This window comes from Bombyx mandarina, chromosome 21 (assembly GCF_030267445.1).
Source record: "Bombyx mandarina strain Sakado chromosome 21, ASM3026744v2".
Taxonomy (NCBI): Eukaryota; Metazoa; Arthropoda; class Insecta; order Lepidoptera; family Bombycidae; genus Bombyx; species Bombyx mandarina.
The window spans coordinates 2,969,906-2,982,398 of NC_143227.1; the positions used below are offsets into that span (position 1 = coordinate 2,969,906).

General features: G+C 37.2%; 1 protein-coding gene across 1 annotated transcript; it reads left to right on the plus strand.

The window, feature by feature from the left end:
* The first annotated feature begins 1,665 nt into the window (after window positions 1-1,665).
* On the plus strand, window positions 1,666-11,571 carry LOC114243786 (uncharacterized). The gene is made up of 4 exons (XM_028175401.2): window positions 1,666-1,865; window positions 4,087-4,331; window positions 7,755-7,871; window positions 10,604-11,571. The coding sequence occupies exons 1-4, from the start codon at window positions 1,722-1,724 to the stop codon at window positions 10,764-10,766; spliced, it is 669 nt and encodes a 222-aa protein (XP_028031202.2). The 5' UTR covers window positions 1,666-1,721; the 3' UTR covers window positions 10,767-11,571.
* Window positions 11,572-12,493: the final 922 nt, after the last annotated feature.

Consider the following 12,493-nt stretch of genomic DNA (forward strand, 5'->3'; position numbering starts at 1 on the left):
GGCTAGTTACTAGATTATTAGGTTGTAACTAATATTACCTATTATTGTAAATTAAATTAAATATAATTAATGTGCCATAAGGCACTCTATTACTTTAATTATATTGCTACAATCAACATAAGTTCTGATTCAATAGAAAGAATCTCAAAAGAGTTTTTTTTACAATATATTATAAATGAACTTGCAAATAATAAGATTAGAGAACATAAATATTTATCAAATCATAGTTTACGAATTCATAATTGAAGTATTTTATTCCTAGGAGCTATATTAGTTGATGATTCCAAGCATACATTTGGCGATCTCTTGAAAGTCTCATCAAATAGTTTGTAGCTGTAGCAAATAGTAGAGTTCTCACCCAGGAATTTCGGATTCGATACTGATGTTTCGGAACTATATCCCGCTTCCCATACAGAGTGTTGGAACAACCCAGATTGGTAATGAAATTAGTTAATATTAACTAATAGCTACTACCAGCAGCACCTTGGCGATATATTTACTGACAGTCTTTAAACCTCTAACTTTGTCAATGATGTCATTAAGTACAGATTAATTATTACGAGATTTTTTTATCTTTCCTATTGCTGCAGCAGTGCAATTGATTTCGAGGCCAACCTTTTACTATCTTCTTTGAAATATGAGGTCAAATTAACCGCTGTCTTACCCTTCAAAACGGAATTATGGACCCTGCAAATGCGGACTTAAATTATACCCCACAAAATACACGGACATGAAGATAAGCCTTCATTTATTGTAATGTTTAAATGTAGCATATTTTTTTACATTCCTTATTATATACGCACAGTATGTGCACAGGTTTATCTTCGTAAATCCGAGTAGTCATGTGACTGTGCCCACCGAGCGTCGGGCACTAATATGTTTATCCAACAACAAACGTGTTTGTAGAGCTTGTTAACTCTGACGTATTACGTGTGTGGCGATTGCTATCAGTACACTCGTACATTCTGGAAGAATTTCAGTGAAAATAATTCTTTGTTTCGTTTGAACTAACTTAATAATTATGTGTGCTAAATAACTATGGAACATCAAATATATTATCTACATTTTTATAAAGAATATAATTTTCAAAATGGTGTCAATTAAGTGTTTATAATTCAAATCAAATCAAATCAAATCAAAAAAGTTTTATTCAACATAAATGAAAGTACATACTTGTTGAACGTCAAAAGAATTACCGCCAATTCACAAGAATTAGCCTCCGTCCTGAGAAGAATTGGCAAGAAACTCAGCGGGCATGTTTTTTTTTTTTTTTTTTTAAATATTAGATTTTTATTTTTATTTTAAATATTATTATTTTTTTAAATATTCATATTACAATAAGTAATTATAACATAACAATTTTACAATATTGAAATTCCCGGAGCGAGCAACTCATTCCCACTTTGTGCAATCTTCTAGATAATCATTGACTTTATAGTAAGCTTTATTGCACAGATGTTCTTTAATAGTTTTCTTAAACCTATGTATATGTAGGTTCTGAACATCTTGTGGGATTTTGTTGTACAGGCGCAATTAAGTAGTTTTGCGGCCATGAATGTTTTAACTTTTAATGCCCGACTAAATATTTCGGATATTTAGGAATTGGTATTCAACAATAGCAATACCACCACCATCGGTAAGTAATGTTGTAAACGTAATAAGTCCGTTTTTCGAGTCGGCCGACCAAGTGACGCTCAGATCTCAGTTGATTCAACATCACGATGTCCAAAAAATATCTCCTAAGATTATTTGGCTTTCTTTATCTGTTCCCTTACGCATATTGTGCCACTGAAGCTAAACTTCAAAGTGAATCGTTGCAAAGGAATCGAAGACAACTGCTGTTCCCAAATAGCACTTTATTACAGGTTTCAAAAACTTATCTATTTAATAGTATAATGCATAAAAATAGTCTGTAGCTGAGTGCACAAAAGATAGCGATCATGACCTTAATGTTAAGTTTTACCGAAAGCTATAGATGTAGCAACAATGTATAATGGCTATGACGCCTTTGATTCTTCAATACACAATTATAATAGGACCTACAATATATCCTATCACTGGTTATTTCGCGAATCTATAAAACTGGTCAACCTGTTATTGATTAATCCATTTTATTTTATTTAAAATCGTTTTTCTCTATTCCACGTGTTTGACTTAGCCAGTAAGTTTCCTATAATATTATTATCTTCTTTTTCCTGTTGATCATTATTTCTAGCACCTGAGAAATAAATATGTACAACCGCCATCATCTATTTACAAGTTGATTTCAAAGCAATTCTTCTACTTACGTGACAGATTCAATGTGATATCCTAATTTTGTGCTTATTCATCGGAAAACAAGCGCCACTCTCTATTGATGTTCAATTATTTGGATCAATACAAATGTGCCTCGTTCGAGTTGATCCGGGCTTCGATTATCTCGATTGTTTCATTCAATTTGAATGTAATTATTTAGGGCGGATCTAAATCGTCACTCTATTCAAATTTCAATTTATTATAATAATTAATCACCTCACACTGTACAAGTATATACCTACATGTTGTTTCTTTGAGCATAAATTTGAATGCTATTCATGCGTTGAACTAACCTATAGTATATTTTCAAGATTTATCTATATTTCAACTGAATACGGAATGAATTATCTTCCACTATGTTTCCTTATAAGCAAGCGACCAAGAGGCAGGAACCCGACCCGTTGGACGGACCAGATTCGTGCAGCCCTTGATACAACAGTGCACGATGCTCTGCACTCAGCTGCAGATAGGAACAGATGGCGGTGCATTATAAAAAACAAACTGTTTCAAGGCCATGACCACGACCCTCAGTAATGAGGAAACCGACGCAAGGAGCAGGGGGATGTTTCCTTATTCTTACAACATATTGTTTGTTTGATTTCAAAAGATTCCTTAGCAGTAGGCAACAACTTCACTGTTCCCCTGATATTGCTTATGTCCATTGACTACTTAGTATTAGGTGCACAATATTTACATTCCTTTGAAAGTGTACATATATTATATTACTTACTTCAGACATGTATCGAAACGCACCAAAATCATTCATACATGAGATAGTATTTTTATTTTTTTATATTTTTGTGACTGTCGCTAAGTATTTTATTGCTTATATGGTTGGACGAGCTCATAGCCCACCTGATGTTAAGTGCTTACCGGAGCCCAGAGACATCTACAACGTAAAAGCCGCCGCCCATCTTGAGACATGACTTGTAAGGTCTCACTTTTAACAGTACTACGGCTGCGCATTACTGCTTCTCGGCAGAAATAGGCAGGGTAGCGATACCTACCCGTACGGACTCACGTCCTACAACCAGTAAATGTGTGAACAATCGTCAATTATAACTATTCGAATGCTACTAATTTTACCTTGTTGGTGTTACGATATAAACCCACGCTAAGGTACCTACGATTAGCTACGATTGATAATAATCGACTTATATCGAAATTTATAAAAGATAACTACAAACATTATTTTATATTTAACATATAGACTTGAGTATAAAATTGATATTACAATAATTATGGCAATGCTACATTTATATTAAAATCAATGAGTTAAATTTAATTTTAATTGTTCGGAACTATGTATTTTTTTCGCTAATTTATTGATACCCCATAGCTTTCTACTTAAAACAATAAACTTAAGAATACTATTTAAAACTTAGCTACGTATGTTTTTTTTTATTTCATGATTAGGCAGAAGAGCATACGGCCCACCTGATGGTAAGTGGTTACCGTCGCTCATGGACGTCAGCAATTCCAGGGGCAGAGCCAAGCCGCTGCCTACCGCAAAGAAGAATTTAGAACAATACAATTCTAATAATTTTATTTATTTATTTATAATACTTCATTTATTATTAACATGGACGGACTTACATAATCCTTAAAATTCTTTATCAGTCAATCAAAGTTAGTGCAGAATAAACAATGGTAGGTGCATTGAAATGCAAGTCAAAACACAAACAAAATTTTTATGAATCCACAAAACCACTACTTTCTTTCTATTCGATAAAATTCAAAATCGTAGAGTGTGCAAAAAATATTATAATAACGTACGAATTAAATTTTCAGTTCAACGCCGGCATCGGAACCCCCAGTCCTGTGAAGGATATCAACGTGAACTTCGCCTTTCAAGCTAATTTCCAACTACCATGGAACAGAAGCCAAATTCCAGTCGACATTCTATTAGCCAATTCAGGGTACGATGGACCTTCTAGACAGATCAGGGATATAGACAATATGAATAGTGGTAGTAGCTACGATAATGATGCCCGCCTGTACCACTTCTACAAATATATTGAGGATATGTTGAATAGGTGAGTTTATTTGATGATGTTAAGCTACACGTGCACATTCTATCAACTTGCTATCACAGCAAAGTCATCGTGCGTTCATCATTGAAATTATTTTAATTATTTTTATATTTTAACTAGCTTTTGCCCGCGACTTCGTCCGCGTGGAATAGTTCACAAATAATGCTTTAATATAGAAAAAATTTGGTTAGCATAAAAAACGTTATAGTGAGCCAACCTTAACATATAGACATATGCTGTCGCGGACTTTTTTTTAGATCTTTTAAAGGGGAACAATTCTGTCATACATTATTTTAGCGAAACTTTAACCGTTTCTGCAGCGCACGTAGCGGAAGCTCTCAAAAGGGAAAAAACCCGATTTTGAAACATTATTGGTGCTCCGCTTTTATTGGTCTTAGCGTAATGTTACATAGCATATAGCCTTCCTCAATAAATGGGCTATCTAACACTGAAAGAATTTTTCAAATCGGCCCAGTAGTTCCTGAGATTAGCGCGTTCAAACAAACAAACTCTTCAGCTTTGTAATATTAGTATAGATAATCTTACACGATCATATTTAATTTCCTATACATCTGTATCTTCAACTAATATATATATATTTATGAAGAAATGAATTTGCTAAGTCTTCGTAATAGTCGTTCTAAATATATGTTAGGTATAAGGTAGTATAAGGTAATAGGTATTAAGTTTTAAACAAATGTTAGATCCCAGAGGATTTGAACTCTGCCACATTATATCGATACGAGTAACAAGTACATCGGGCATCTTATAGACCAGGCCATAAGAAAGTTAGTACTGGCTTGAAACTTTGCTGTTTTTGTACTCCAGGGAAGATGTTGTCTCGGTTCGGGAGATTGCACGTGAAATATCCCAATAATTAACATAGCTTTGAACGTGCATATCCAATATTCATATTTAAGTGAAATTCAGAGAACGTAAACTACGAGAACATAGAATTGAAAAAACATAAAACACGTGTGGCACCGCGGTAAAGCTATTGCATAGCATTTTTTATCAACTTACGCAATTATAATTAGACAATAATAATTTAATATTAAAACAATATTAAAATAAGACCACGCCATATTTATAAACATTAACAAAAGCAAAACATTAACTGTCCCCTTCGCACTCATAAGCTAGACCGCGCGAGAGAAAGATGGGCAGACTTTTCATGATGCGCATGCAGTGCGACGTCACGCCGCACGCTTAGTCACAAACACTACACAAGCGCAACGTGTGAATTTCATGTGTTAAACGCGAGCTACATGGTAAGCAGAGTGGGGGGTGTTAGATTTTATTTTCGTTACGAAATTTCATGATTCGGTCGCAGCGCTCAAAGCCCGCGATAAAAACTATGCAATAGCTTAAAAACATTTTTTTTGTACAATCAATTTATCTGGTGGCTCTCGTAATATACGGCTTTGATCGATAATACTGTTCTTTATACGGTTTTTTATTTCTATTCTATTTAACTATGTAAATTTATTACTCTGTTTAGTATAATTCTAATAAAGTATTTCTACTTCTTTCATATTCGGCTTAAAAGTTTATTGAACTCAGAAAACAGTTAACTCCCTGTATCAGAGAGTTAGTCGGAGCCCCGAAATCACGACTTTTATATTGACAAGAAAAATGTTTCTTGTGCTAATGTTGCTAATTAGAACTAATCGTAAGGTATTGGGAATAGTCTAGTTTTCAAACCGCTTAGAACCGTAAATGGTGTCCAACAAAATCTCTATTAATTACGAATTAAATATCACAAGATTCCTATAACTAGAAATTTATTATTTGCCATTTCTTTTTCCCTTTTCTCTTATTCTCACTTTATTTTATTCGAGAAAAATATATACTTTTAGTTTGCAGAATTTAAATAATACCAAACATCGTATCAGTACGATTATATTATATAATCATCATATGTTCATCGTGATATGTATATTATTAACCTAAAATATATACATATAAACTTAAAACTTAAAAATTTTTAACTTTTAATTATAGATTGATTTACTAGAGAAAAACACTCAACGTATTTGGATAAAAATTCGCGGAAAATTAATTCTCGTGAGATACTTACGACATGGCAAATGCGGGCTGCGACTAATTCTAATACAGCTCATTTATTATTTGTCCGTCTCCTTACTCTTCATTCTTGCACTATCCTTCAAAGTGCATATACTCGCGATGTTTACCTCAGCTAAAGCAGCTTAAACAGCTTTTACTGTGGCTTATTACCCAATTGCTATTTATCATGAGAGATCACCAATTATTCGTATTAGTTTTCATCAAGTGAATTCCACATTAACAAAATGGATGAATAATCCTAATGGTCAGGTTAGGTGGTTACCGGAGCCCATAGACATATACAATGTAAATGCCACTCCCCACCTCTAGACATGAGTTCTAAGGTCACCGTCTTTACAGAACAGCGGCTGCCCCACCTTTCGAAAATTCTAAACGCATTACTACTTTACAGCAGAAATAGGCAGAGGCGTGGTACCTAACCGTGCGGACTCACAAAACGTCCTACAACCAGTAAAAACTAATTTTACCAGTAACAATTAATTTTTGACGTCCACTTTTTTGTCGCAATCAACAACGACAAAACAAACAAACGCTTATTACGATTCCCCTTCAACAGGCACCTATAAATCACTCCGTGACATTCGGAAAATTGGAATTGACGAAAGTAATTTGCGTGAGAAACGCTTCCGAAAAGTATTGAACTGTCGGTATGCGATAAATCAGCTGAAAGCGATATCTTACCCGAGATCGGCCGCGGGAGTAATACGATAAACAGCGGAATAACTTCAAAAATAAAACAAACACAATCAGTATATATTACCGTGCCTTTATTTATCTGCAGTCTTAGATAATTGTTAATGTATAACATACAAAGTACGATGCAATTACGATATAAAATATATAGATTGCAACACTAAAATTGGAAAAATCAGATGATCTTACATGAGAAAAGCCTTTTCAGGTGTGTAATCCCGGCTTTCTTGAACCAACTTCTAAATCCCGTCTAGGTATTTACATACAGTTTTTCCACCTATAATGCTTGCTCACATTCTATAATCATAATTTATTCATCGAACAGGACATAGATTATAGTATCATCTAAATAGAAATAGACAAAGACAAAATTATTCCAAACCTTTTTCTTCTCTATTTGACTATTGACTTATTGTTTAGTGTATTATTTAGCTAACGATGGGCTTTAGTGGATCAATATAAATATTCGGTGACCACTAAATGTTTTCTCCACGTTTTCAAGAAAAAGTGTAATGTACCAAACCAATCTGAGTTTTAAGGGGTCAATAACTATAATTCAATTTCGACCAACGAACGAACACTAGTCGTTTTAAAAGCCACCCAAAGGACTATTTTAATTTTAATTCGTACCATTTCTCATTTCAGTTTCGGCTACAACGGAACGGCTTGTGTGAAGAAGACATTATGTCAACTAGGTTCAGAGCCTCTACATTCCGACGACGACGAAGATCTGTTGCATGAATTAGCTACGTTTGTTTTAAAGTTAGTACTTTTTCAACAAGATCCTCGCTAAGTATTAAGTGAATATTAGTGGCGAATTATTATTATTAGCATTGTTGTAGTATTTATCCAGATATCTATGACTAACGGTCACTGATCCCCACCAGCAAAAATCTCACTGAATATCTTGATATGGAAACAAGACATTTCAAAAAAAAATTACGTAGCCTATATCATGCTGGAGTCATGGTCCAGACGGCTGGCTGATCCTTCGGCTGGTCGTAGGACCGTCGAGGCGATTCGCCCGGTCCTTGTGGATTGGGTGAATCGTGACAGAGGACGCCTCACTTTCCGGCTTACGCAGGTGCTCACTGGGCATGGTTGTTTCGGTGAGTTCCTGCACCGGATCACAGCCGAGCCGACGGCAGAGTGCCACCATTGTGGTTGCGACTTGGACACGGCAGAGCATACGCTCGTCGCCTGCCCCGCATGGGAGGGGTGGCGCCGTGTCCTCGTCGCAAAAATAGGAACCGACTTGTCGTTGCCGAGTGTTGTGGCATCGATGCTCGGCGACGACGAGTCGTGGAAGGCGATGCTCGACTTCTGCGAGTGCACCATCTCGCAGAAGGAGGCGGCGGGGCGCGTGAGAGACGCACAATCCCGCCGCCGTCGAGCGGGGGCCAGGGAGGCGGATTTCGCCCAAGCCTTGGCCCTCTAAGTGTTTCGGGTCCCCCTCACATGTCGGTCTGGGGACCGGCGAGGGGGGCCTAAGAAGACGACGTGCAAGCTGCTCTGCACGCGTTTTACGCAAGAGCATCCGGGTGATGGAAGGCCGGCTATCCTCGACCCACGCTGGTTCTGGCCCAGCGGGGTATTCCGTAGGGTAACCCACTCTAACCGGCGCCATCTAGGCGGGCTTCGGACAGTCTGCCGACCGAGAGGGCTGGTGGTCGTGGCGCCGACGACCGCCAGTCCGGCGTCCCGAGGGGGAGGGCGATGGGAGAGATGTGCTCCGCACTAAACGCTTCACTTTCCCCCCTTTGCCTTGTCATGAGTTCTGTCTCATGCGAGGTTTGGACGTTGGTTGTTGAGCGACAGGAGGTTTTAGTCAGTTCGACTCTGACATACCCCGCCCAGTATCCCCAGAAAAGGGCGGAAGTCCGGCGATTTCCTCCTGACATAAAAAAAAAAAAAAAAAAAAAAAAAAGCCTATATCACAATTCTGCACACGCCGTTATACCACATCAAAAAACTTGAAGATGGTAAAGCAAAGGCTCAGCCAGGAGTGGTGGGATTTGCTAACAGCTGCTCGAGTGCCTCCAAAGGGGAGCTAACGACTCAAGGGCAGCTGCTTCACGAATGTACTACCGGATCGGAATCGCGATCCGCTGAGAAGATCCTATGAGAAACTCAGCGGACTGATGTATAGTTTAGGTTGCACGTCGAACTCTGCCGAGTTCGATGAGTGCGGTTACTGGATTCCCTAAGTCTGCTCCTAGAGTTAGAGCTGAAAAGGTCTAATGCAAGAGTTATTGGATCTAATTGATCCGCAAAGACGCATCTAGGGCATCGACGGTGACTGTCTCCTGCATGGTCAGGATTCGAGGAATAGTCAACGAACAAACGATAAGGCGATTATCATGACGCATTGCCTAATCGAAATAACATTCCGACGCTGACTTCATATGTTTTCATATGAGTGTCTTCGCAGAGCCCTTGAATACTTTGGTCAAATTGCACGGAAGAATGGTAGCAATCTCGAGAGGCTCATCGTGACTGGTAAAGTAGATGGGAAAAGACCTCGGGGGCGCAGCCCAATACGTTGATACGACCAGATCCGCACCGCTCTTGATTCCACGTTTCACAACGTCCTCCACACCGCCAGAGACAAGAATGGATGGAGAAAGATCGTGCGTGCAAAGATGATACAAAAGGGTGGTCACGACCCTCAGCAAAGAGGAATACGACGCAAGGAGGAGAAAGAGTGTGCGGGCCGCGTGAGCGAATATCACACTCGCGTAAGTAATGACGGGTCGTATGCAAGTTTTGTAAAGTGTCACCTTATTCCGAAGGGACATTTTACTCCGCTGCATATCCTGGGGCAGAGTCTGCCGAGAATAAACGCGGCATGGTCGCGGACTGATTTTATATGCGGGTGCAATGTCGTGGATGCATCCAGGGTGACTCCCAGGTACTTAACCTTCCTGGCTCAGGGAATAGGTTGGCCGAAGAGGGTGATGGGGGTGTGGGATTTGTCCTCCTAATGCGGAAGGGAATCCGTGTAGAGTTTCCCCTTTGAAATAGCACCGGTGTGCTTTTCTCTGGGTTAACTTGTCACCATTTTCGTTTACCGGGCTTATGTATGCCGAGTACATCTGCTTCTTTCCACACCGCGAGAAAGATACAGATACGTCATAGCGGTATTGAAAATAAATGCCAAGATCACGATGAGTTGGGCGGGTAGAAGCTTAATAACACAGTTAAATATACTGTCGGAACCGGGAGGCTTGCGAAGACTTAGGTCTTTGATTAGATCTTTAACTTCTGTCGGGGTGGCGGATCAACTTATGTCAACCAGCTGTAACAACCATACATAAATTGTTTCATTTTTTTTTATTAACTGGAAATGGCATTTTATTGTGACTGATATTAAAATTAAAATTATTGGAATACATTTATCTTATTTTCAATTATAGAGCTATGTTACTGTTTATTTGAATGCTATCAACATAATCTTAAATATTATCTTCTTGTTATTTATCTTCTTGTTTCAGTCCACAAAACGACTTAATCCATCAATCAGTCCAGCAGAAAGAGACATTCCCGTACATAGAAGCGTATAATCTAGGTCAAAAATCGGAAGATTGCTTGAACAGTTACCAAGAATGCAACGCGTCTTTTGTCGATCTATTCACTAAGCAGCATGATCCATCGTGATTTAAAGATTATTTTATTAAGCGCCGTAGTTGACTCCATATTTAGAATAGTAAATAAAATAGTTTCATTAATCTTTGCCTTTTAATCGATTTTTTTTTTGTTTGATGGGTGGACAAGCTCACAGCCCACCTGGTGTTAAATGGTTACTGGAGCCCATAGATATCTACAACGTAAATGCGCCATCTATCTTGAGATATAAGTTCTAAGGTCTCAAGTATAGTTACTACAGCTGCCCCCACCCTTCAAACCGAAACGCGTTACGGTTTAATGACAGAAATAGGCAGGGTGGTGATACCTACCCGCGCGGACTCACAAGAGGTCCTACCACCAATAAAACGATTTAAACTCTAGCTCCAAACAACGTTCAGGATAAGGAAACAACATCTTGTGATATTTACTCCAATCGGCATCTTTGGTTGCTTTTTATATAAAGACAGACAAAACCGTTTTTTTTTCATTCTTCAAACTACAAATATTTAGTTTTCTTTATCGAAATAAACATTTAACTATTGTACTTAATTATGTTTTTTATATTATGAGAAATAGCACGTTCAAATAACTCAGCGTTATTGTCAAAATAACGTCAGATCAAAAAAAATGGAAAATTTGCTACTACGAGTACTCATACATTACATGAAATATGCAAAACATTATCTAGAATTTGACTTGAAATTTAAAGTAAATACGAAATGAGATAATAAATATGAAAACATAAAAGTTATGATTAAAGTAATATCATAATTTGAGATAGCTAACGGTGAACGTAATGTTCAGATATAATACGTATTCTCTGGACTTAAAAAACAAAATTTCGATGTACCAAAAAATAACCATGCGTATATCTTCCTATCTACCTTTAAACGAGCAATTCTTGTATATATATTTATAATCTGAATCTCGGAAACGGCTCCAAAGATTTTCATAAAATTTTGTATACAGAGGATTTCGGGGGCGATAAATCGATCTAGCTACCATTTATTTTTAGAAAATGTTGTTTTATTCGTGTTTTCAATAATCAACTCTTCCCGACATCTATTGGTGAATAATAATACTATTTTTCTTAATTGAGGGCAACTAACCGATTTAAAGACACAACAAAATGGCGTTATCAAAAAAAAAAAAATACGAGCAAAGCTCGGTCATCATCTATTCATTATTTAATTTACTAGATTTAGCTTAAACTGGTTCAATTAGGTCGCATTTAAATAGAAGAAGACCGACAAATATAAATGGATCAATTAAAGCAATTTAATATTCTAAAACCTGATTCCGCTAAATCAATGATTGACGTGGAACATGCAATGTCCATTTCGAAAAGTTATTGAAATGTTTCATGAAGGGTATTTGATTAGGGCAGAATTTATCATGACATGAGGAGCATAAAGTCACAACATGGCTGGCTTTGTATCTATTTGCATTTGTCTATTTCTTGGGATCTTGAACCATATAGTATAATTTTAGGTCAATTCTTCTAAGAAGCCTCATAATCAAATGGTCATGAACTTATATAGAGCACATTTCAGCAAATTACAATTTGAAATCGCGATATACTGGGTATACTATTACAGTTATAGAATTACCTTTGAATTTAATTAATGAGTTTCTAAGTGGTGAGTTCAATAATAATGTATAATATAGATGGCGCAATAACAGCGATAGGTTAAAACAAATTTGGGTTAAAAATTGGCGCTTTTAGCGCTGTACGGAAATAACTAGTGCTGAGCGTT

Excerpts from the sequence above, each read along its gene's own strand:
- LOC114243786 (XM_028175401.2), top strand. The coding sequence starts at position 1,722 with ATGTCCAAAAAATATCTCCTAAGATTATTTGGCTTTCTTTATCTGTTC. Across the intron at positions 1,866-4,086 it reads CAAATAGCACTTTATTACAG|TTCAACGCCGGCATCGGAAC; the intron begins GTTTCAAAAACT and ends TTAAATTTTCAG. Across the intron at positions 4,332-7,754 it reads ATTGAGGATATGTTGAATAG|TTTCGGCTACAACGGAACGG; the intron begins GTGAGTTTATTT and ends TTCTCATTTCAG.